This window comes from Nasonia vitripennis, chromosome 2 (assembly GCF_009193385.2).
Source record: "Nasonia vitripennis strain AsymCx chromosome 2, Nvit_psr_1.1, whole genome shotgun sequence".
NCBI lineage: Eukaryota > Metazoa > Arthropoda > Insecta > Hymenoptera > Pteromalidae > Nasonia > Nasonia vitripennis.
In genome coordinates, this window is record NC_045758.1 from 15,093,692 (window position 1) to 15,120,171 (window position 26,480).

Genomic DNA, 26,480 nt, shown 5'->3' on the forward strand with positions numbered 1-26,480 from the left:
TACGGATCCCGTGTCATCCTCCACGTTGGAAGAGTGACTGTTTTGGAGCTTGCAGGCCGTCTTGAGATCATCGTACCTAGCCGCCGACGAAGCGGCGTCCACCGCCTCGTCCAGACGCAAGTTGCTCGCCTGCAGCACGCCCTGCTGTTGCTGCTGTTGTTGTTGCTGCTGCTGCTGTTGCTGCTGCATCGGCGCCGCGCTGTAAGCGGGTGGTAGCCCGTGCAACTGCTGCTGGTTCTGGTACTGAGGCGGCAACTGCTGGTAGTGGTGGTTCTGGTTGTGCTGTTGCTGCTGCTGCTGGTGCATCTGAAGCTGTTGTTGTTGTTGCTGTTGTTGCTGCTGCTGCTGTTGGTGAAGCTGTTGCTGCTGGCGGTGATGAGCCAACTGGGACTGAACGACCGTGTAGGCGATCTCGCGCCGCTGCTGCTCGCTCATGCTCGACGTGTCGACTAGACTGAACTCCAAGTGCCTGGTGGTAAGGGATGAAACGGGATGAAACGCTTTTTATTGCTCGAATCGGTGGATTCGGGGAGGCACTTTGTATTAATTTACTGTACGAGCGAACTAATTTTTTTGCAGGGAGAAGTCTTGAATGGCTTTCTCGATTTGTACTACTTGCTCGCAAGTCAAACAACGAGATTTGGCGATCGGGGGAGGAGAACTTACTTTCTGAGTTCGTCCGGCAGGGGATGCTTCGAGGACGGACTTCTGTGTTTACTTCTGTGCCTCCTCCTCGGCTCGGTCGTACTTATCTGGATGGACCGGAAGATTTTAATTTAGCGATCGTTTTTATTTATTTTTTACACAGAGAAGACATCGAGTATGAAAGTGGATAAAAATGGATTAATATTGTTGCAAATCGGTATGTTACTCACAACGGCCCTTTGGATTATCTCGCCTTTCCGTCGCTGCGCCTCCCGCCACTGCGGCGCAGAGTCGACCATTTCGTGCCTACTGAAATTCGAAATAACGTAAGGGCAAGAAAAAAAAAATTGTAAAAGTAGATGATGAAAGAATTCTTTCATTGTAATACCTGGAGTGCCGCGAGCTTCTGTGTCTCCTGCGATGCTTCCTGTGCCCGGACTTCTGCGTGGAACCCCTCGAAAGCTGGGACTCGCAATCGGAATGCCGATTGTGCTTTCGATGACTCCTGCTGTGACTCCGCCGCCGGTGGCCCCGACTGTGACTGTCCCCGGAACTCTGACTCTCCACCGAGCTGCTCCTCCGGTTCAGTCGATTGAGGAGCTTTATATCGCCAAAGGATCGTCGTGAGAATCGAATCGACGACTCTTTCGAGGACAATGAAAAAGCAAGAAAAATCGAAGGATACTCACAGCCGGTGCAGTTCCGCAAGACCTGACGGACCTGGGACTGGAGGAGGTGTAGAGTCCCCTAGGCTGGCTCTGGGTCCAGGGCGCGCTCCTCGTGCTCCTGGGGCTGGGATTGTTGCGCGAGGCGACGCTGCCCCCGTGAGCCAGGCAGTTGGTACTCTGACCGATCGAGCCCTGAACCACCTGGTGGTTGTTCGAGCCCTCGATGAAGCCCGCCACCATCTCCTGGCCCTCGACGACCCTCCGCTGAGCCCGACGACTCGGCATCCGCTGGAAGCTCGGCTGGGCCATGCGTCTCACGCTGCTCGACTGTGGGCGCGATTGTAGTAGCCAATTAGCCGCATATGTCGGTAGAGATTTCCGCGGCGCACGCGATCTCGCGCTTACCTGTTGCTGCTTCTCATTGATGGCCGAGCCGGTGCCGCTGGTCATCGGCGGACTGTAGGAGCGGAAGCGCGAGTAGGGGCTGAGCGGCGGCGGGCCTGTGGCCATCAGCCGGAAGAAGGCCTGGTGGTCGATGCAGCAGCGGAAGAGGTGCCGGCAAGCGCCTCGCGACGGCGTCTCGAAGCCGTGCGTCCGGTCGGCCGAATTCTTCTCGCTCACCCGCAACATGAAGTACTTGCCCTATGGTCGGCATAAAAAAAGAGCAGCTCGGATTACGTCGCGCTTCTCGCAGCTCGCTTTGTGTCGACGTGCGCTGGTATCGGTTTCGCGTGCAGCGCGACCGAGCTTCCTTTGTCTCTTTTATGCATGCACGTTATCGAAGTGGGGAGAGGGGATGACTTTTGTTGTTCGTCGTTATACGTAACGAGGAAATTGGTCGCGTGTGCAATGAGAGACAATGCTGCGGGTTTTGATTTAGAAGCGTTTTCCATCCGCGGAGCCTATACTGTGCATTCTATGTATAGATATAGAAGTACCTTGTGATAGATTTTGTTGATGCGCGGCCAGTAGTAGTTGCCAACTTTGGTCTTGTTCCTCAGAAGAATAATGCCGCTTGGCGTCAGACCGAGAAAGTACTCGACGCAGTCTTCTCCCTGTTCGCGAAAAAAGTCGTCATCGTTATTACAATATACTATACAAAGGCTCTTGCTCCATCGATACGTCTCGATGGATGGAAGAGCGAGCCTCGTCTCTTATCATTGTCATGCACGGAAATCAAGTCTAGAGGTACAAAGCCGATCGTCTTACCAGTACCGGGTGCAGATCGACGCCGTACATTTCCAGCCATTTCACCTTATCCAAGTAATTCAGCTCAGCGGCTGATGGTAACTGTCCTCTGAGAAGAAACGAATAAAATTTGTTTCCCAAATTAGCCGGAGACATTCGTATAAAAGCATTTCTCGCTGAATAGAAGTAATATGAATAGAGTGTATTGTCTTACACTAGAGTTTTATGTAACTCGACTATCCGGGCCTCGAGTTCGGACGTTTGATTCGCCAGAAATCTGAACTCGGACACGTAGCCGTAGGAGTGACGCCTCGGATCGTAATCCCCGAGCTCCGCTGAAAATCAATCGTCATACCAACCGTTAAATGTAGCAAAAATTGAATAAAGCATACTCGAGTGCTGTGAAAGCTCCCGTTCAAGAAAGGCGGTAAAATTGAATCGAGCGAAGCGCGCAGGTGTCTATACGCGTAATGCCTCTTACTCGCAATGTCGGGAGAGAGTAGAAAAGCAATCGGCAGACGACATCTCAAATATGATCAAATAAGTTAAAAGCCGCAGAGGGACCACGCGCGCTCGCGGCTCTGAATGCGGCCGGGCAAACATAAAGCAGATTAGAAACGGCGTAAAACAGACTCTCCTCCATTACTTCCCTCTGCGGAATTAGAGAGAAAGTTTCTTATCTGCAGCGGCGTAGTGTGTTGCGCTAGCGCGAAGAAAAAAGCCGCTCGCTCGCGCAATAAGACGAGAGCGCAGCGCAAGAAACAGGAGCAAAGAAAGAGAGATGGCAAGAGGAAGAAGTCACATAGACACAGCTGTGAGAGATAGAGAGAGAGAGAGGGAAAAAAGGCCTGCAGAGGTATATCTCCAGAGCGAGATTCAAAGTCTGAGCAAATAGAGATACGCGCGCGCTACGTGTTTGCGTCTCATCGCGCGATTCAAAAGGAGCCTACTGCGCTGCGGATGAATGGGCCAGCAGCAGCAGCTTTTTCTTCCGTCTAGCCACGGGTGTGTGTGTGTGTGTGTATACTGTGTCGCGGCATCGTCGCATCGCGATTATTATATACATGGATGTATGCGTGCCGCCGAAAAAAAAGAGTCAAAGACACGAAAAGCTGTCAAAGAGAAAATTTTTTGTGTCAAGTATAGCACTGAGAGCTCGAGCTTGTGCTGTGTGTACCTGGTGATTCGCGGGAGAAAAATTATCCTTTCCTCTACTATCTCCATCGTTTTTGTTATACAATGTGCTATGGGATGCGCCTCTCTCGCTCTATGGCTCGTCGGAGTGCAGCGATACTTATACAAGTTGTCGTAGAGAGGTATACTTAAGCGCTTAAATAGCTTTGAGGTACTTACATTGAACGACGTAGGCACCGAGTTCGGCTGCGAGGTCAAAGGAGACCGGGAGTCTTCCTTGAAGAATATCCTGCTTAACTTGCAGGAAGAACTGATATCTGAAACAAAGCGAGCTTTTGGTTCTTTTTGCTCAGAGCTTTGACGAAGCTCCGATGGAACAAAAAATTGTTCCGATTCTAATCCTCGATGCGCTCGAAGTTGACATTTAAAAATTATTCCTTCGCGCAACGTCAAATCAAACGCGCGCTTCGATCAGAGCTTATTCTCCAGCTAGTCACTGTTTTTTCCTAGCAATTAAGCTTTCCGACAGTGTAACAGCCGGAGAAACTCATTACGCAACCGCCAATTTCCATAATCGCTAAAAACGCCCGGCAGCTTTTTGCTCGTAAAAAGCCTCTCGACGAACTGTAACACACGTCGCCGGCCTCGACTGCACGCACGCAAAAGACAATATAAGCCCCCCTTGACTTTTTCGCCGTCGCTGCGCGACTCCTCCTTTTTTCCTTTTTTCCTCGCGATCCACTACACGCGCACACTCGGACCTGCCAATTTGCGCTTTTTTACGGGGGGAGAGAGCAAACGTAGTGCGGCTCTTAAGGAAAACGGGTAGAGAGAGAGAGAGAGAGAGAGAGAGGCGAGAAAAGCTGTGAAAAATGAAAAATCATAGGGCGCGAGCGCACGCGCCGCCGTGATTAATCGATCGGGATTGATTGATGGAGGCGTTTCTTTTTATATTGAATTTCCGCGAGCGAGAAAGAGAGGGCCGATATTGCGAGGGTCATTAATTTTCCTTCGCGCAAGACTCGTCGGGAATTTCGTGTAATATCTCGAGAGAGGGGCGTCGGTCGCGCGCGGGGCTAACTGCTGTGAAATTGAGTTTACACTGGTAATTGGACGCGATGGCGACGCGAGCAGTTTGTTATAATATTCGCGCCTAGCTTTCCCATCGTTTTTCTTCCTCGACTCTATGCGAGTTTTTGGATATACTTAACGCGCGGCGACGACGAAAAATAATAAGACGAGGAATAAATTTATGAATACACTCGGCAACAACCTTCAACTCGTTCTCGTCTCGGAGTATACAGATAGGAAGAGCTTTCGGGAAGCACATTCCTCGCGCAAATTGATACCCATTCGGCCGGCAACTTCCGTAAATTATTCGAAACGTATAATATACGCGCAGCGGGGTGGCCGAAGTTCGATCGGTTATAATAGTGTGATGTACGCGGTATACTCGGAAAACAAATAAAAGTATTCATAAATAACCTGCTGAAGGAGCTCCCAGAGAGAGTAGTCTCCTAAAAAAGAACGAGGCTCGATCCTTGTCGAGAGAAGGATATAAAGGGTAGTTCGAACAGTTCGGAACTCGTCTATAATTTTCATTTTCGGCTGCAGGCTAATCGGTGCGCTCTGGCCCGTCGCTTATAATTGCCGGTTTCCCCGCGCACAGCCTCGCTCTCGGCCTTGGGGGCTAATACGCGCGGGGAATCCTTTCCCCTTCTCGTGTATTTACTTCGTGTATTATATGTATCTGCCGCTTCTGCTTTTTTCCACGGACCGAATACGGCCTAATAGTGAAGAAGCGGCTCTTTTAGGAGAAAGAGAGAGAGAGAGAGAGAGAGAGAGAGAAGAGACGCAATTTGCATGCTATTAGCGCGACGCCCGACGCCGGCGATATGCTCCTTTGTTATATGTACCATGGAGTCGTTTGACTTTAACGAGGATTTAATTTAGCAGTGTAAAACGGCTTTTCAGAATTCCAGATTGAAATCAGCGCGCGCGCGAGCGGTCCTGCTGGAAATTGAAATTTTGATATTCGCTTCTATAGATATATGTATACATTAAGGGGTGCGTAATCAAACTATAATCGATCAGCGATGAATAATGCAGCCGTCGTGCTTTGAACTATTATATAGCGGAGAATCAAAATCTTGTCAATCATTTCGTAAATTCGCGAGTCGAGTATTATATCTGAGGAGTTATGCCAAAAGCCGAATTTGATTCGGGCGTCGAGCGCGCGAGTACGGGTTTATAATTAGTTCCCTCCCCCTCGTCTCGTTTCCATACGAATCGATACCGCGCACTGCGATGATAATAGTCGCGATTCAAACTTCCGTCCGCGATATTCTAATTATAGATTTTTACCTACTCGTCGCTGCAGCGGCTATGCGCAGTAGCGCTCTCGATTAATTAAAATCACCGCGGCTGCGCCTGCAGAGCCGGGCGTATAAAGTAAACGATAATACAACGAAGAGTATATATACCTGGTGATTTCCTCGATGAGTTTGCAGGGGTCCGCGGCGTAAAACTTGACGCAGAAATAAAGCGTATGGGCGTCGGGATTGAGATCTCCCTTCTTCGGCTTGAGCTGCTTGCCAATCTTCTTACTAGGGTCGAGCCATTGCTGGAAATGCCATAGTATATGCGGACTTTAGGACGAATTCAATTATAAGCCCAGTGGAAGCCCCGAGAGCCTGCCGAGCAGATACGCCGCCGGAAATTGTCGAATTAAACGCGAATAGAAATTTCGCCCCCTACCCCTGCCCATTTTGCGATATTCATCGAGTTATATTCTCTTCAGTCGAGTGTATACTATATGTGTATGTACGAGCATCGATTTTCGACAAAATTGACTCTCACCGTCTGGTTCTCGTGGTCCAGGTACCTCAGGCCGAAGTAAGCCGTCTCCAGGAGGTTGAGGTGTCGGAAGACCCTGTCGAGCAGCTCCTGTCCCAAATTCGAGCTCTGCAAGTCAAAACACATAGGGCTCGGATTAATGGCTGGATAAGCGTCGGACACGTAGCATACACCTTATACACGTGATCCCTCGTCCCTAGTTCGATTAATCAAAACCCCATCTTCGAAGAGAAAAAACAAATCTGATGGAACGTGCGCGCTCGCTCGATAAAGACAGCTTCTCTGAAGCGAGAGAAAAAGACAACAGACCGCGTCGACGGCTAATTCGTTTCAGGAAAAAAAAATAGACGTCCAACGCAGAGGCGCGTGCATATTTATGCAGCGTACCGTTATACACGAGGACGCACACGAGTACAGGAGGGGGGGGGGGCGTCCCTTTGGGAAAGCGAGCGCTCGGTATCGTCACGGTTCGCTGCTGTCCCTCTGGGAACCGGAAAGAGATGATTTCGATCTCGGCTTTTTTTTACGATTTTCGAATCGCGGAATATCTCGGCTGGACTTTTTCTACGGAGCCGCAGGCGAGATAAGAAACGAGACGTTTTGTACGTGACGACGAGAGTCGCGATTATTATAATTACAGAAGGGACTTATACCAGCTGCGATGGATCGTATGCAGGTAATTGATATTCCTTTGTCGGATTCTAATGCTATATCAGAAAAAGTAACTGATGTGACGGATAGATAGATCGCGCGTAATCAGGTCATTTCGTTCGATTAAATATCCGATCAATCACCCGACTAAACGCGTGAGATTCACGGTCGCATACGAGCTGAGCCTGCAATCCCGAGTGCAAAAGATTCGTTTTACTCGCGAGTACGCGACCAAGACAGCCGGCTGTGTACAGACTCGAGAGCAAGAAACCGTACGGTATCGAATCCGAGAAAGCGAGAGGCGGAGACAAAGGAGAGTGCGCCGCGAGAATAAAAAAACAACAACGGAGTAGCACTCGTCGACCGGTCGCGGTCGGCTCGACCGGTCCCTTTAAATCTTCCATCAATTTTTCCGGAAAAACTGGTCGGGCTCTTTGTTTTTTCACGCATCCGGCGCGACGATTTCCATCGGGTACGAAAACTTCGTTATTAATGGCCTAACGAATCGCTGTTCCGCAGAGACGATCCCTGCACGATGCACCGCGGTGATATAACGAGCTGCGAACTCTCCGCGAGCGGCAAGTGCTGTTTTTTACTGGGTTAATCTCTCCACGCGGCGATTTGAAGCGGCAACTAATTAAAAATAACAAGGCGCCAAGTTTGCGGCGTAAGCGGAGCTGACGCCCTTACGGGAGTGTGCGAAAAAAATTCGCTGATACCGCCGAAACGCGGACAGCGGGTGAAAAATGCCTCGTAATTAGGATATTCTCCCGGAGCAAAAAACTTTCGGCTTCTCATCAGCGTACGTCGATACCTACACTCTCCCCGACGAAAGTTGCGGCGAAATAGCACGTCCGAGTACGTATAATTGGAAGCGCAAAACGAGAGCAGTGGGGTCAACTTTTTCCCGGGCGGAAGAAATTTCGAAAACCAAAAGCTTCGGGCCATGCGGGCGTTTTCGAAACAATTTTCCAGCCGAAAAAAAGAGTCGCGCACGGTGAGATCCACGCGACGACGCGGGCATAGACCTCGCGCATACGAGCGGCGCGTGTCCGGCATAGACATTCGAGGGAGAAAGAGTGACGCGCGCGATGCAGGGAGAAAGAGCTGAAAGAGGAAGAGAGGCCAGCAGAGTCGGGAAAGGAAGTGGAAACAATGCACGGCGTGGAAACGGGACGACTGCAGCTCCGTGCGCTCGCGACATTCTTCAGTTATATATCCTGCTGTCCTTTGCCCATTTCCCTTGCAAATGACAGAATTTTTCCTGATTTTCTCCTTATTGTCTCCCGCGCGTCGCCGCTCTCTCTCTCTCCCTCTCTCTCTCTCTCTCTCTCTCTATACACTCTTTTTTGTACAATCCTCCCCCCGCGCTTTTATTGCTTTATCAAAGAAGCGTGTATTTTATCTGTTGTCCCATCCCTCAAAGGCGGGCATTCCTCGCTAGTCGAGACTCATCCGGACGTGAAGTCGCGCGCGCGCTACGCTAGAGCTTTATTTTATGAAAGCTCTTATTATAGCCGCGCGCTCGCGCTTGAAAAATGTATCAGCGCGGCGCGGGCCCAGGGGCGCTTTTTCCTCCCGGATGATTCGCGGGTACAGACAAAAGCTCGAGACGCCGTGTTGTGCCATTGTAAAAAGCCTTATTATGCTTTACTTTCGCGAAATTACTTTGGCCACTCTAGACTCTCGACTCTTACGACAATGCGTGCGTTGTAATAATTGAGAGGTTCCGTAAGTCCGAAAGGGAGCGAGGCTCGTTAATATTTATATGGACTTGAGGAGCGCTTCGGGGAAACAAAAGTCTGATGAGAGAAGTACGAGGTTGAGTATACCTGTGTGGAAAGCTCCGTCATCGCCAGTCACTCGTGAATGGTCATTTATAAGCAAATTAACTTCGTTTCTTCCCGTATCCCATTATAACTTCTTACACCGAATCAGTAGGACTGCGCTGCAGCTCCGGCGATTCGAGATAAAATTTCGCTCGACATTACGAGAATTCGTAGGAGATTTAATTGAGTTTTTTACAGTCGTACAACGATACATTCGAGAGATTCCCTCGGGGCACGTCATTTATAGATTAAACATTTCAGAGCTGGGAAGAGAAATGTTAAGCGCGTTGTAGTACCATTCGTTACATTCGACACTGCACGGATATCACAGCGTCAGTCGCTAAAGGTCAAAAAACTCGCGATATAACATTTACGTTCGTAAAAGCCAGCTAAAACAAAATTTAGCGAAAAAGCTCGATTCTAGATTTCCCCGTCTACACCGAGAGCCCATGCATACCTTGATGCAATCCCTGCATATGCGCGGCCGTGAACCAGCTTATTCACTGAATAATTCCGTGGCGCAGGGATCGCGCGCGGAAGACAGTGGTGTATGGCGTCCAAGACGACGACGACGCCGAAGAAAAAGGAGGATGCGCGGCGCACACGCTCCTTCGCATGTGATATGCGATGCGCTTTCGTTCTGTTCTCGCTACTGGCGTACGTTGCCGCGAAGCGAAGGGACGTATGCGGGAGGGAAATGAAAAAAGGAGAAAAAGAGAGCCGCCGAAGACAAGTCGTGACGGGGGCGTGTCACACGCCGCGGAATACAAAAGATATAATGGCCCGACGCATACCGAGGCGAGCGACTCATATGGCCACCGCGGGAATACTAAATTCGTCGTCGCCGGCGGGGTGAGTATTACATTGTCGCTATGCGCGCGGTGATTCCGCGAGAAACCGGATACGCGATTGTGCACATTCTGCTGATAATTTCGAATGTCTTTTCACGATTATCGTATAACCCAATAACTTTTACACTCTTTCTCGGAAGCCTCCTGGCTGGATTACAAAACGTACATCTCGTGTCGCATTATTGGCGTCGGCAGTCATGCGTGCGCGTTACGTTAGTTTAATTCGCGACACGTTTTCGCGGATTTATACGGACTGCATAACTGCGCACGCGGACTATACATATATAGATATAAGATGCAGGTACACGCAGTGCACATAGGATCGATTTTTATACGTATTCCGCGCATGTAATACATCCCCTGCTTTGCCACCTCGACGTTCCTGGGTAGATAAATTTTATCTCTCTGGAAGCTCTCTCTCTCTCTCTCTCTCTCTCTCTCTCTCTCTCTTTCTCCGTGCGATATACGTATGCCGAGAGAATTATAGGGATTTTATAATGGCCGCGTGGAGTGTGCGTTGCTCGAAGGTATTTTTCTGAATTCCGCGAAGAACAAAAGTTTTTTGTTCGAAAATTCAATAAACTCGCGCCGAGCAAGCTCCAAATTAAAATTCTGACTGCGATATGAAATGGAATACGTGGAAGCGTGGAAGTGCAACTCCGAATGCGATTTAAAAAGTTTTCGAAAGTATCATTAAACCTGTATTAGCGCAAATACTCCAAACTAGGTTTTATTAAAGTAGCAATGCCTGTATTAAAAACCTTGGAATGACGAGAACGTGCCAAAGCCACAACAGGCAAAATTAATTAATTACGTAGATTTCTAAAAATTATCCAGTTTTCACAGCGCGGGCGAAAGAAACACACGAAGCTTCAAAGTCTCGACAAAACAAAGCCATACCTACTATACGCGTCAGTTTTTGCCGGCGCTCCGCGAGAGAGCAACACCAGATTACCCGGGGATTAAGAAATTGAAAGAAATCGCACGGGGATATATAGTTAAGGAGCGCGCGCGCGCGCGCAAGTTGGCGATCAGAAGAAGAAGCCGTCCCCGGAAGCGAGAAATCGCTCGCTAGCGACGCGGCGCTGCAGTGAATCCCTTTCCGAGAAAGTCGCGCGAGGAGAGAAATAACGACGGAGAGCTGCAGATAAGAAGAGCAAGAAGTGCATCGCGCGGAGAAGACGAGCGCGGGAGATCGCTGAAAGAGAAAGGGAATCGCTTTCGAGTGGATGCGCGAGGGTATTCTCGTTATTCGCAGGGATGCAGCTGGAATTTTATTGTCTGCGAATAATTATTTTTGGTTTTTCAGCTGTTTGCTTTCGGTCTTTTGATTAGAATCTCGATTAATTTTTTTTTAATTGAATTATTAATTATAGGAACAATCATATCGCAATATCGAAACTCACTCCCGCTTTATCGCATTATAATCGCACGTTATGCCTCGCAATTGCATCGCTAAATGATGGCTTATAGAAATCGCTGTACATACAGCGCGTCGAGTTCTGTCGAAAGCACAAATAATCACCTGTGCGCGCGCAGCTTTCTCTGAAAAATCCCAGTAATAACGACGGCAACGAGCAGATCCGCGCGCGCGCGGTAAATCAAAAAAGGTTGACCTCCCTAATTACTCATCGTGCGCGCGGGGCTGCTATATAAAATAAAGATCGTTCACCCGGGCACAAAAGGCGATTCGCGGCGCGCATAAACTGCTCGACCGGCAATTAATAAAACGCCCGCGCGCGAGAGAGAGAGAGAGAGAGAGGGAGATAATAATCAGGGAAGAGGAAAAAGATTCTCGAGCTCCCTTCTGCGCTCTCACTCTTTCAAGAGCATCAGAAATGAAACGATATAGCCACTTAGCCCCTTGGCGCTCTCCTAAATGACGGATCGGCTGCGTGCGCCCGCGAATTATCCACCGCGCATTATACACACATATATATCCGACTAGCCGTCCTCGAAAGGGCAGCCGCCGCGATTATGTCGTTACGCGAGCCTCGAGGCTCTGAGCCTACGCTGTTCCCGTACGAATTACACCGGGATGTATAATGGTAATGTATAAGGTATGTATATACAGATAGCTTCGCGCAATTTCAATGAGCGAAGGTATTGCGGCGAAAACGCGTATCGGCGTGTGATTGATGGCCGATCCCTCGTCGCAGACGGAAACGCGCTCGTAATTATGCGCTGGCATTGGCTTTTTTTCTGTCGGACCGCTGCGTGTGTGCGCGCGGGCTTTTCGAGGAAGAGACTTTTAATATACTTGTGCGTATATACTTTGATTATTATATATCAAGGGAACCTCCGCATACAGAGCTTTGGAGAGAATATCGAGAGCTTGCGGTTATATTTTTGCCGGACCTCTCTAGGTTTTTAATTAAAAATTTTTACCGGATGAATAATTTTATTTTTATAAAAAAAAGCGTAATATTCCCATCCCCGCCGTATGAATCACGAGCACAGCGACGCGCACTGCAAAGAAAACACGAGGCCTTTGAAACGTCCGCGGAATAAAAGTCGTCTGGCAAAAACAACGTCACATTTGGAGAAAAGCTCGAAAATCTCGCTATACTATGTCGCGGAACGTCACTGTCTCGCGTGTATAAAACTCGTGCCGCGTGCACGTAAAAAAGCATAAAATCGTACGTGGAGTCCGGCCGCGTACGCGAGGAGAAAAGAAAGCGCATTTCGCTGCAGTGTCCGATGATTAAGCGGTGCGTAGCCATAATCCGCGAAAGAAAAGCTCGCACACGGGTGAATGAAGATTTACGGGCGAATTAATGAGATTAGCGGAGCAAATAAGGGCCGCTCGCGCAACGTCAGGAGCACGTGTTACGCGAGCGCGTATGATATAGCTGTAGATAGGGAAGGCTTCGCTTCTTGCAGGCTTTGACTGATCAGCCTTGGGAAGGATAGTTCGCGCGAGTTTTGTCGAATAACAGTTCCCACCACCGGCGTAGTAGTAGTTTACGCTTAAAAAATAAATGGCATTCCCTTCTCTATTTTCACTTGCACGTGTGTTATTCCCACAGAGAAATCATCGCGCGCGGCGCGCAATCGGAGAAACAGAAATTTAAATAAGTAACGCGTCGGGTTCGCAGCAACTCGAATAGCACGAATCTCGCAGCTCTCGAGAACTCCATTGTGGCGAGAAAAAAAGTCGTGTGTGCGGCGGAGAAACCGCAAAATACACGCGAGAAAGGAGAAGAGCGCGATCGAACTAGGAAAATAATGGGCAATAAAAGGAGCGATATAATTCCGCCCGGCATTGAGCCGCGACTTGCCGATAATTCTCGGGGCAGCACTCGTAAACAGAAGGCGAAAGTATACGGGGCGCAAAAAAGGAAGGAGCAACAGGAGCAGGAAAAAAGCCCGCGATCACACGCGCGCGGGCGCGGGGTAATCAGAGAAAAATGCAAAGAAACGAAGCAGCGCAAGCGAGGCGGGAGGTAGGTAGGTACGAGCGAAAAGTCAGCGCGCGAGTGTATTTCGCTACCCCCGGGGCAGACGAGGCGCAGGCGTAGCCTGGCAATCATCTTTCGGTGCTTGCGTGCGCCAAACGATCGCGCGAGCGCTGTCTCTTGGCCTTCTTTTTTTCAGACCGCGCCTCTCTTTTCTCTCTCCCTCTCTCTCTCTCTCTCTCGCTCGCTGCTCGGGGAGTCGGAGATTTTTGCCTCTCTTTCATTTTTCATGCTTCTGCATATTATACCGCGTGGCGGCAGCGGCAGTTAGCAACCGTTTATTTAGGAATGGAAACTCCGCTCTCTCTCTCTCTCTCTCTCTCTCTCTCTCTCTCTCTCTCTCTCTCTCATTCACCCCCTGCAGCCAATTTCGTCGTGGGAACCGATAGCTACACTCGCGTAGCCGCCGCCACTGCGAATCCCTCCCTTGTACGCGCGCAGCTTTTGCTTTCTCTCTGCTTCTTCTTGCTCTCCTTCGTTATATTCGAGAAAGCCTGACCGCATGCGCGCACGAGTGAGATCGTCGGGACGTTTGGAAATCGCGTCCTTTGTTTCGAACTATCGCTTTTACTCTCGGTCGCGATATTGCTTCTCGGAGTCGCCGCGACCGTTTACTCTGGTGTGACCTCGTACGAGTCTGCTGCGGCGACGAGTACACCCCAGGCACTCGTGCCTATACCTTATTCAGGATTCTCTTTTCCCGGGAAAAGACGATGGGATATTTCGAGTTTGTTATCAATTGCCTCCTGCGAGATTCACGTCCTCGGTACGTATGATGAATTTTGGCTCCTTCCGAAAAATAACGTCGGAAGGTCAAGCGGACGTGAATCATCATCTCGTGATAAAATATCCCTTCTCGGAGCTACTATACATTATTAGCGAGTCGCGAAAAATTTCATGCATATTAAATTCCACCAGTATAAATACGGCCGCGACTGATAAATTCAAAGGGCTACATTTAAAGCGCGCGAATTGTAAATTAGATGAAAATTCGCGAGAGAAAGGGCGTGCGGGAAGTTTGGCGCATAATTGTTGCATAAAATAAGCAAACTTCTCACAAATATCCCCGCGCCGACAGCGCTGACTACATAATTCATTCCGAAAGCTCCCCGAAGCTCCAGATGAAATTTCTTCTCGAAATTCGTATATTGGTTCGTAAAGAAGTAAAAAAAAATAACTTTTAGAAACGCGCAGAGCGGGCTCGTGCTCGAATTAAGCCAGCGCGCGCGCGATTCGTTGTCGGGGGGACAGACGTCGCTGAAATTCGAAAGCCCGAAACTTTTATTCCGCCAATCTCGGCCCAGCTCGTCCAGCGAGGGGGGAAAGGAAAAGTTTTCCGCTGCAGCGCGGTAGTAGCCGGCGAGTCGTTTCGAAATTTAAACGAGAGCGGGCTGAAGAGCGTCTCGCCCATTCGCATCTAATTACCAAACGGCGACTCGAATAATGCATTCCCTCTTTCGCGCTCTATTTGTGTCTCGTTATCGCATTATCCATTGTGATGCGCACAGCTGCCTCTTTGTCCCGCAAGTACCGAGCACTCGGTCGAATCCTCGCGATTGGTTGCGCGAGTGATAATAAAAGCGGGTATAGACGAAAGAATAGCGCGGAAAAAGTTACGTTACTTCATTACTCTCCATTTCTCTGTGCGCTTCTCTCTCGCGACGCCTTTTTCACAGCCTCTGTACAAGTATATAACCTTAACCCGCGACTCCGAGTCCGCGAAATCTCTCGTGGGACCTGCGCAGAGGCGAAAAATGAAAATGCGATGAAGCTCCGCGATTAAATTGTGATTTACGAGCGGCGCGTCAGGTGTGTTCCTCCCTTGCATCCCTCTTCTGTCCCGCGGCTGGCCACTTCTCTCGCGCGCTACTCCTCGGCCGAATGAGGGGCATTTCCTTCACTATTACGAGCTGGCTTGCGCGCGAGAAAGCCGTTGCCACTGCAGCAGCAGCAGCAGCAGTAGCGCGACTCGGAGAATAGGTATATTTATAGAGGAGAGAACGCGAGAAGGTGTGCCCCCCCATTCGTCAAGATAAGACCTACTGCTCGCGGCCTCGATAAGCGCGCGCCGAGGGAAACCGTAAATACCCCTTTTCCTTGTTGCGCTCTTTTTCCACTTTCTTTATCTGGCCCGCTTCCGCGCGCGGCTTTATTGATATAGGAAATAGCTTCTTTGAATTCCGAAGAATTATGAGCCGTTTGCTTCTTCCTGTAACGTTACAGCTGTGCGTCGCTTGAGATTGATTTTCCGATTCTCGATCCGCTGATAACGTGGAATCAATATCTGTCTGTGTTTTTCTTACGTTTTCTTGCACGCGTTCGTTGAGCGAAAATTCCAAGCGACTTGATGTGCTATGAAAAAAAGCTGTTATCGGACCGTACGAGCCTGCGCTTGATGTGCAATATCCTTCAGCGCCAGGGCTGTAGTAACTTTATTGGACTTTCCATCTGTTTTCCTTTTTCTAAGCGCTGTATCGGAGAATTCAAAAAATGCAATCAATCTGCATAGCGGGATATTGCCTTCGACTATACACGCGATGAGGAGTTTTGCACCAGATCAACGAGTACATTACCGAACCGGTAACAATTAACTCATTGTTTGCCGTTACACGCATCGATCAACATCGATTTCCAGCCTCCCTCGTTGTTTTTACGCTTGACCACCAGTAAATTTCGCAATTCCTCAGATGCTATTTACGCTAAGGGCGAAAACACAGAGAGCAGCCAGTACACAAGTTTACAAGCATCGATCCAGCCTTGTTGTTTTCTCGAGCAGCCATCAAAGAACATTTTAGCGTCGATGTAACGTTCACCTGCGCGACGGCGGCGGTGCACGCAAGCGCAAGTATCGGCCTGATTGACAGACTCGCTCGTCTGTCTCCCCTAATTTCCCCGGCAACGACGAAAAAAATATCTTTCTCACGGCGCTCTCTCGAGCGTCAAATCATCGACAGCTCTGAAAAACAAAATAACCCTACACGCTCGTTCAGCAACGCCTCGAGCTCTCTCTTACCCGGTATAGGTACACGCATCGTACAAACTGCCGAGAACACAGTTTCCGAAGAATCTCAAATTATGCAGGAATTCCATTGACGCTTATTCGGAGGAAAAATCACCACGAAAAGGCCCGAATTATACGATTAGGCTGAAACGCGTTGTATTTCGCGGAGCTGCGAACATAATAGGAAAAAAAATGAGAGAAGTGCCCTGAAAAAAGTGAGACATACGCAGAGAACTCGAAGGAGCCGCAGACTCCGCGAGCATGAGAGCTGGATCCATAATTCGCGCGCTGCTCTCCGCCTTTTGCAGCCCCCCGAGGCTGCATCGGCAGCATCACACACGGAGCGTAAAAACGTGCAGGAGTAGGTATATATACGTATATAGGTGCGCGCGAATTAGGAAGCGGGTAATTTTCGTGGGTATCGGCCCCTAATAATAACAGGCCCGTTTCGGGAGTCTGCGGTATGCGAAAGCTAGTGGCGCGCATCGGCGATTGTTCGGAGCTCGCGGCTAAAATTTTTTTGGCGCAGCCGTTTTTCGAGGGAACCCGCGCGGGAGAGTAGCGTGTGACGACGTCTGAATTAGTGTCTGGCGAAGATGTGTAGGCGAGTCTGCGAGCGCAGCCATAAGTGTGCATAGATTTGCGGCATGTCTAGCCTTTTTGAAAGCGATTTGACATCCGCGGATGGGCTTGGACAGTTGCGAGATAGATATATAGTCGATAAAACACTCCCATAAAATGTTCAGCGACACGTATCACCGACATCCCGGTCGAACAAAAGCCTCGCCTAATAATTGCGGATGCGAGACACCGGACCTCGTAACCCTATAAACCCTTTGCCCGCACACTGTGATACAATTATTGCACGCTCAATTAGCCACGGTATTTTTTTTCTTTTCGTTTCAAGGGCATTCACGGCGTACCGCACGAGAGTCGAGAAATTCCTTATTTATGGTACACGCAATGCACTCCCTCTTCGCCGCCGCCGCCGCCGCCGCCGCCGCTTTAATTTTCAGTGATGCGAAATGCGCGGAATTTCGTTGTCGTTATAGAGTCTCTTCACCTAACTCTCTCTTAGGGACGTTCACCGAGTGCATCAACCAGGGCTTTTAGCAATTAATGTTTATTTTTGTTCTTTCATATTCGATACATACACCCATCTGATCGAAAATATTCAAACGAGAGGTTAACAGTTCAACTTGACTCGAAAATGTTTCTCATTTCTCAGTGTATACTATGTAGCCAGTTGCGTAGACGACACTCATGTCTCGTGCTTCTTGACATTTCTCTTTTTTTGAAAATTCGCATTTCGCATTTCGCATCGCTGAAAATTTAAGTACACCTAAATGAGAGATTTCTTGACTCCCGCACGCGAGACTCCAAGTCGGGCAAGTCCTTAAAACGAGATAAAATTATGAAGATGACGGTTAATTGTATCACAGTAGGGGAAAGCTTGGTTTCAGGCTTGTTCTCACATGCGCGATTATTATATGCGAGGCTGGAAGTTCAATAGGATCTTCGAAGCGCGTCGATCTCACAATAAATTTGGACACTCAGTGAGGTAGGAGGAAATAGTCTTTAAGTTTTCGAAAAGGAGCTTTTTCTATAAAAATAGCTCTTTACTTGAGTAGTTATACTGCACGTATTTATAGAATAATAAAATTACGCTAGATGCAGAGAGAACAATAACGTATAAAAATGATGGTATAATAGGTCTATCAAAAAAGGGCGGGAGGTACATCAATAGAGTCAGCAGAAGGGCTGCTTGCACAAAGCTTGCGTAGTTAGAGATATGAACCACGTATACGTCAACAAGAAAAACCGAGGCTAAAATATAAAAAACGACGAGCTGCAGCAGGAAGGTGGACGAGAGGTGGGATCGAGTAATGCCTTTGCTTTTCTTGTAGACACAGGCTCGCTGTATGCCTTTGCTCCTCTTCTTGTGCCCTACTGCTCGAGCTCGAGTCATTTTCGTTTTACGGCCTTTTAATAGCGATTCCCCTTTCAAGATTTATCTTTTGGCCCTCGCGGGCTTTCCGCCGTTGTCATCGAGAAAAAATAATCGATAGTTTGCCCGGAGGGCGACGCCGTATAACCAGCTCATCCGAGAATTCGAAGCTCCGCGTTTTTTCCATCAGCTCTTCTCGTTTTGAGCGCGTACATTGTTTTCTTCGCTGTCACTTTTTACGCAATATGCCTACGCATCAGCAACGATAATACCGTATTGCTTTCGAGGAATAATTTTTACGAGCGACTCGACTTTTAATTTTCCAGCTGCTCGAGTCACTCTCGGATTTAGCCGTATAGTTTTATACGCGCGTCCGCGAAAGTACAATATTTCCCGTGAGCTTTCGAAGAAAAGGTAAACTTATATACCGTCTCTTTTCTGACGTCTGTTCCGCGTCTCTAATAACACGTTGAGCCAAGCTGTACTTTCTGAGGATGATTCATCCCTACGGCAGTGTTTGCTTTTCTTACGGGATAAATGGGAAACGTATTGTATAGCTTTAACTCGTGCGCGAGTGTCGTTTAGCGCGCGTGGATAAGCGAGTTCGAAGGAACGACCGTTATATTTCAGATACACGTGATCAATTTTAAAGCTGTCGATATCATACTTTGCAGTATAGAAAAAAATCTATTGTCGAAAATTTAATCAAAAATCTATTTTATAGGACTATTTTCAAAATCAAAAGTTTTGGAGCTTTTTTAAAATTCTCATTCATAAACATTAGTTACGATGATATCTTTCAACCGATTCAACGTATTAAAAATCAAAAAGTTAATTTTAATTCGACTCTACTCATCATCCGTTTGAAGAGTACTAGAGAGAATCGTGATTCCGAATCACAAAGAGGTTCCCAGAATTTAAACTATATAAACTACAGGAAAAATCCACCTCTCTTGAGAGATCTCTTAAGAATATGGTATGAGTAACGGTAATATACGTACTATATCGAAAGTATGAGCATCATGGCATCATGCACTACTCAAGAGCATTTTGACGAGCGGAAAAAGCTCGTTTGAGAAAATAAACACTGCCGTCTCGCAATACACGACGTACGGCCGAAACACAAAATTGTTTATGCGCTTCTAGGAAGGCATCGGGGAACACGTTGAGACGATGTATGAAGCCTGCGAGGCCGATGCACCATCATCAGACTTCCATTAGTATCTCTCTCTTTTTCTCTTTCTCTCTCTCTCTCTCTCTCTCTCTTTCTCTCTCTCTCTCTCTCTCTCTCTCTCTCTCGCGATATTACACACACATGCGTATGCGCTACTCAAGGTCGTGCGATCGGTATATAATTTGAGACTTTCGCCGAGCTGCGAGAGCGCGTATACCTATATATAATAGCTATATATAATAGCCGGGGGGCGAGTCTCGCGAGTGGCCGTGTCGTTGCGCGCGCGCGCGCGGATATTGCGAATATCAAGCGCTTCGGCTGCGCAGCACCTGTATATCTATATATTCAAGCCGTCGCATACCGACGCCGCACACGTGTGCACCGGAGCGTATTGAGATGTAGGCGCGCGTAGGTGTAGCGGTGTTCCCCGATACGTAGAGTCGCGCGCGCGCGGATATAAGCGAGCGTTCAAATTATTATGATTTCGAGGCCGCTAATGAGAGCTTTAACATCGTTTTCATAATATACTGTATAACTTGCAGCGGCTTTCGCAATTTGCCGCCGATACATCGGGCTGCGTTTACGAGTGATTACATACCGCGTGAAAATTTCCCGAGAGATCGGCTTGATATGCACGACGCTTTGCGCTGTATACTCCTGTTACTTTTATACAGGAAATCGAGCGCGACTGATCGTTATATGCAACAGTTGACCGCGGGCACTCGGTGTGAGTAGGGAACGAGTCAAGATGTTCATAGCGGGGAGTTTTCAAAGTTTTGTTTGAACCTTCGCGAAATTGATTAACTGCCCGGCTATGCGTATAATTACGCACTGTATATATGAGAGGCATGATTAAGCGCCGTTTCGAAAGCAGGTAATACGACCCGATGTGTATGCACTACGAGGTATATACGTCAGTGAAGTTCACAACTGGAGATGCATCGAATGAAAAGATTCGCTCGAAGCTGCAAGAGTCTCTATTCCTCTGGCTTTTCTTCTCCTTCGTTTCATTAGCTTCGTAATAACGAGTACCAGTCTACGAACAAGTGCTTCGTGTATAACTATCAGTGCCGAAACCGAGATAAGAGAGAGAGAGCAAAGAAGAAAAGACCCAGTCGGATGCAGGAGCGATGAAATTCAAGAGGTATATTAGCGAACAATTAAAGCAGAAAAGCTTTTATTGCAATTTTTTTCGAGCTTTACATGCGCCGAGCCAAGGGGAAAATCTCTTTCTGAATAAATGCCTTTTAATGTCGTCGCACAGCCGCTCTCTTGCTCTTATAAAAAAGAAGATCGACATAATTTACCAAGTCAAATGATGGAGTAGTATGAGACTTTTTTGATTTCACCAAATAGACGAATCCAATTAGTGTCATTTCCTAGCTCGTTGTTGCTTGGTTATACACACATCGAACGAATAGCCGGAACGGATTCACCCACGAGCGGACAATAACGCGATAATTGCCTCCCGATATAATTGTCGCGAGCGATACAAGACCATTGCTATAGATACTCACGAGAACGTCCTGGAGGAGCTCGTGCTCGTCGAGGAGAATGACCTTGCAGTGGAGAAGTCGCGGCCTGCGATTACCGGACGGCCTCAGTCCCGGACACAGCCAATCGACGACCATCTCGTCCGGAGCTTCCTGTCTCCAGTCCCTCGAGCCGTTGTCCTAGTCCGCTCGTGTAGCTCTTTGCTCTCTGCGAGCTTGTGCTGCTACGCCTCATGACGGGCCGACATCCTCTGAAATCAAGAAGTGCACAGGGTGAGCTTTATACACAGATAGATCTGTATCGATGTCGACGAGCGCGAGAGCGGAGGAAATGGATTTTCTCTCTGTCCCTTTTTTTCGAGATTGCAGGCCTCGTCGAGTGTAGAGCCCGATGCTACAGAAAAGTAGCTTTGTGACGCTTCTGCTCGATGAGTTCGAACAAAAAAAGCTCGCTTACCATATGGCGCCCAATTACGTATATGATGATTCGGGATCGTTCGTAACCTTTTGACGCGCGATTTTAACGCGGCCTAGTTGGCAATGGAGTTGTTTCAACGAAACCTGCCACAGAGATTGATCGAAAGAAAGCGCTAATCGGATTTGTTGTAATTGCTCGCTGAGGCATGTCGTTCGAGACTATTATTTCTTCGTTTGCTAAATCGTATGATTTCTTGCTCGATTTTGTAGAGCTATATAATACTCCACTGGTTATACCCGTTTTTCCCGTTGAATAACACGTCACGGAGTTGTCAATTGTTATCCGATCGCGTTCTTGCATGTAAAGCATATAATTATTATTTACGTAATATAGTTATGCGCACTTTCTTCGCAAGCACAAGAATAAATTGTAGCTCTTAATTGTCCCAGGGCTTTCGCGAATTTCTAAGAGCAGCGTTGAATTATGCCATGAAGTTCTAATTAAGTCGAAAAAAAATACAATCGAATTGTATAGAAAGTCGTAGCAAAAAATGCTGATAATACATAATTCACTTTCCAGGTAGGAAAAATCTCATGATTTTCTAGTACGAGCGATCGCGCACTTGACGTTTTCAGTTCATTAAATCTAACGAAGCTTCAAAAATCGCCGGAGTCCAGAACAACTCTCAAGTGCTGCGGTCTCTGGCCTGTGCAATTTTTTATCGGTTTATTCCGGAGTCGCTCTAAATTGTTTTTATCGACTTTTTCCGGAAAACTGTATCCTTGACTGTATATTTTTGGTGTAAAATGTTATTTCTTTCTTTTCGTGTAACGATCGTTTTATCTTTTATTTCAACAGCTTTCATGCAAGAAAATACAAATACAAATTTCATAATAATCCGGCTGTACAAGGAAGAGACCATGATGTACGTGTCTTCGCTGGACCACATTTTTCAGGCTCAAAATGCACTCAAACGAGCGCTTACGTACTATACTGCACCAATAACTATGCAGAATATCATCTATTCCAAATTGCCCTTTAAATTCTCGTCAAAATGCGATTTGCGGTAAACGAAGTGTTCTGATCTCACAATAACGTTATATCGTGATCAAACAGTCGCAAAAAGTAAAAAATTCTAAAAATCGATTTCGTTTGTTTATACAACAAAAATGCGCGGCTCCGCGTAACTTGGATCGCGTGCGACCACACGAATATTACTTTTTCCCGACTACTCCACAGGTACGCGCAAAATATCCGCAGCGAAACTGGTTTTTCGAGCTACGTCCGCAAGTACCTTACGGCCATCGTACCGTACACATCAGCGTTAATAAAATTTACAGCCCTCCGGTGCGAAAAAAAACACCGATGATATCGGTCGGGGGCAGCTTTGGCAAGAGAGTGAGGTGCCGAGTGGCTTCTGATAATAATATCGGCTCGATTTGATACATCGCTCGAGCGGCGTGCATCCGAAAAGCTCGCGTATTCGTCAATTAATCGAGCGTCTAATTGACCGATTGACGAGCCCTGTCAATTAGTGTCCTCGAGTGTTGAGTCGAAATTGCCTTGTATATCCTTCCGGCAACAGCGTTACATACGCTCTTATATTTCAATGCTAATACTATCACAACTGTTGGAGGATATTATAAATAGGTGTAGGTGGTCCAACGTGCATAGATTAAAAAGTAAGTCAAACAAGCTTCTAGAAGCGAACTCAATCTGCACGCAAAGCAATAACAAACTAAATCATAGAGAAAGGCATCGCGCGCCTACGCTCTTTAATCTCGGAAATTATTCCCAAAGCACGCGCACACGCATCAGAGTTGATTTTTCGGAGAACGTATCAAAGGCAGTTCGTCTTGTTTCATATGCACGCCACGTGAGGCTCTAAATATAACGCGCGACCCCATCATAAAATGTACAAGCGTATTTTAAGCATTTATAAGAAGCCCCGCGCGTTGAAACCCTCGGCGACCTATCCCGCGCAATAATGCATATCAAAAAGGCATGAAATGCGCGAGCGACCGTGAATTTCCCGGGAACAATATCTGTGAAAATCAATCTGGCAACTCCGCGGCCTGCACAATGCGCGCGCGTGTAGAGAGTAGAAAAAGCGCGCGGGAAAAAAAAGTAAGTCACAGGATGTTCCCGCGCCCGCGTTTCAATGGCTCACAGCCGCATCAGCAGCGGCATCAGCGCTGCGGAAAAAAGTCAGTTTACCGAATTAATCGGACTCGTTATAGAAAACGGCTGCGGCTGCATAATTGATCCGTCTCCAGCCACGCGCGGCTCTTAACGGCAAAACAAACGTCCCGCCAGTCTATAGTAGCTATAACAGCGGATTTTCTCCCGTATTATAGGCGTATGCGCGTGTGTGTTTATAAATCGCGCGGCGCACGTTGCCCTGCCGCCGACGTGTGTGTATACGAGCGCACTTCCGGTTCGCAGGCTCTTTTTGCATGCGCAAGCGATCGTCCTCTCTCTCTCTCTCTCTCTCTCTCTCCATTCGCTGCGCGAGAACGCGATACACGAACGCATTGAGAGAGCCGCGAGCAACGAGCTGTACAGCACGACGCGCGCTGTACTTAATGAGTCATTGTCTCTTTGTGATGCGGCTGAACTTTATACACTCCGCTGCCGACAGTCAAAGATAGCGGCTCTGCAGTGTGTAGTGTACGCACTTAATATACACGCGCGGATTGCTCTCCGATGGCATTTCAGCCGCTTACATTTTACCCGCGCGGACGCGCGTTTGGTATACTTTGATTATTAGCATCGTCGGCTCGCCCTTTCTGTACATACCCTGCAGGCTGTACACATCAGAGATACTTTTTGTGTCTGCGCGCTCATATTTGTTTCTCTGCTCTGCGGGGAAATTGTGGAGCAGAGAGAAGCTCATGGCTTTCCGGGACAATTTACGAAGCGCATCTGGCCACTCTATACACACGCGCCGGCGCACACTGTAAAGAGAAATGTTTACGCGTTTGTTGAACGACGAAAGGCTCGGCGCTTCTTTTTCTCCACTGACTCGCGGTCTATTTCGAAACTGGCGGACTTTTCATAGACTGGGAAATGTTTGACTTCCAGACGCGCCGGACCACACGAGAGAGAGAGAGAGAGAGAGAGAGAGAGAGAGAGAGAGAAAGGTTTTACTTATTATCGTATGCTTATATACGCGATCACACCGGAGGGGGTAAAAGGCCGACGAGACCAGGCGCAAATACCAGGAGAGAAATTATACAACCCTCTATGATTTTATCTCCTTTTTTCGCGTATGCGTATAGGGCGCAGGGCTTATCGCTCCCGCTATCGAGTTCCCACTTATTTACGCTTTCGAATTTGTATATCCGCGCCTCTTCCTATCCTACACACAGCGCAGGGTTTCGGCTGCACGCGCAAATACGAAACGTTTTTCGTTAAGTCTGCAGTAGAACTCGCGTGCAAAATAAACGAACACGTGCGTACTGTCCAAAGCGTAAAAATAGACGCACGTGTGTTTTTTCGTTCGACGGCCGGAATGTTTGTATCCCGAAGAAGCAGAGCTGCTTAGTATATGTTTATCCGTTGATAAAGTTTAGAAAATATGTACCTAAATCGAGCTCGAATTGGAAAGTCATTGCATATTCATTCATCAGAAGGCCCCGGAACAGGTTGCCTGCGTGACAATCCGATCGGGATCAATAGCGAGCAGTGGATTACCGAACTGTGCGAGCGCAGGTAAGCACGGCGCGGGATTATACTGGTTTTAATAAATTCTATTTTTTGCGCACTCGAGCATCCGTGCGATATGCTTTCGAACCAGTCGCGCGCTTCTCGAGTATAGCCGTCAACAAAAACAACTCGACTCCGCGTCTAATGGGTATCATGAGTCTATTTTCAAAGAAAGCTCTGCTCCTTTTTCCAATACAGCGGCGTCATTTTTTCTTCCGCGGCTTAATGAAGTGAATGAAATTAATTATATCCGCGTATGGTATGTACCTATATAGGTGTCTTATGGAGCAACGTTTTCAAACGAGTTTCCGTATTTTCCAAACCAACGTAGCTAAATTTGTGTAATTTAATTGCCATGAACAAACTCTTTTTGCATACATTATATTGAGTTGAGAAACGATTTCTGATAAAGAATTTCTTCCGCGCGTAAGCATCGCTTCAGAAACTTCGACGGATATATTTCTTGAGCAAGAAAAATCTGCTCGCCGAAAGTTAATTCGAGGCTCGCATAATCCTTTGGCATAGATGAAACGCCAAGAGAGGAACTTGCTACGGCTTGTCTATACTATATGTATACACAGTCTACGCGTCCCAAAGTTTTTGGACTGAAACTAGATCCGAGCAGATAGATCGGCTCTACGTGGAACGACTACCGGCCGCTGCATCTTCTCCATTTCGTAGTAAAATTTTCACTCGCTCGCTGTTACTGCACTCTCAATCACACCTGAGTTATCTTCGCGACTGTGTACTATGAATTGTTAAATGTATTCGCTCTCCGAGGGGAAAATCCATAGCTGCAGCAGAAATAATTCAGCCGAAGCGCTAATTAGATACGGATTTATCATCGAGAGGTAACAGGGTATGTTTTTCATTCAAAGATAATCCTGATATTGGGATTTTGTTCGAGAGTTTATTGTACGATATTTCCTGTTAAACGATGTAATATTTGTTCAAATATAATATATACGTATACAGTCGTAGGTTGAACGGGGAACGTACAACGCGAGCGGAATCGTTGCATTATCGGGGATATTGATTTATCGCACAGCGCCTTTCTCGAAAACGTTATCGCGATTGTACGAGCCAACGAGTACAATTGCGTTTTCGGAATACCAGACCGTGAAGGCTCTGCATCGCGTTATAATTTTACGTAATACTATTCTCGCGAGTAAAAATTATTACCGGTATTAAATAAGCCTACGCGCAATAAAACGTAATAATAAATATGAAAATCGAACGACGTTAAAACGTTCTCAACAGCCGGTTTCCACACACTCGAAACTAAAATAAATTCTCTCCGTACCGTCAAACGGTATCACTGACTTAACATACTGCGACTATACATATACATTTGAATATCAAAGCCCGATCGTAAAAACGATCCTCTCCTCACCGCGATATCTCTTCCTTTCCGGTACTACGAACCCACTCGAGTCTCTCGAGCAGCAAACTATAGAC

The 26,480-nt window shown here is 47.6% G+C and overlaps 1 protein-coding gene across 2 annotated transcripts in view; it reads right to left on the reverse strand.

Moving 5' to 3' along the window:
- Positions 1 to 26,480, reverse strand: part of LOC100120845 (band 4.1-like protein 4) — a 29,397-nt gene that overhangs the window by 2,468 nt on the left and 449 nt on the right. The window contains exons 1-14 of one of the 2 annotated variants that reach the window (XM_008203984.4): positions 26,416 to 26,440; positions 20,921 to 21,147; positions 6,495 to 6,599; positions 6,119 to 6,258; positions 3,855 to 3,952; positions 2,716 to 2,836; positions 2,523 to 2,610; positions 2,252 to 2,368; positions 1,719 to 1,955; positions 1,335 to 1,640; positions 1,034 to 1,245; positions 876 to 954; positions 667 to 752; positions 77 to 469 (exon numbers count right to left, since the gene is read on the reverse strand). In XM_008203984.4, the coding sequence (XP_008202206.1) occupies positions 77 to 469; positions 667 to 752; positions 876 to 954; positions 1,034 to 1,245; positions 1,335 to 1,640; positions 1,719 to 1,955; positions 2,252 to 2,368; positions 2,523 to 2,610; positions 2,716 to 2,836; positions 3,855 to 3,952; positions 6,119 to 6,258; positions 6,495 to 6,599; positions 20,921 to 21,034 (2,096 nt within the window). In that variant the 5' untranslated portion in view covers positions 21,035 to 21,147; positions 26,416 to 26,440. Of the gene's footprint in view, positions 1 to 76; positions 470 to 666; positions 753 to 875; positions 955 to 1,033; positions 1,246 to 1,334; positions 1,641 to 1,718; positions 1,956 to 2,251; positions 2,369 to 2,522; positions 2,611 to 2,715; positions 2,837 to 3,854; positions 3,953 to 6,118; positions 6,259 to 6,494; positions 6,600 to 20,920; positions 21,148 to 26,415; positions 26,441 to 26,480 lie in introns of those variants that run through there. The other variant, XM_008203983.3, reaches the window with a different exon arrangement.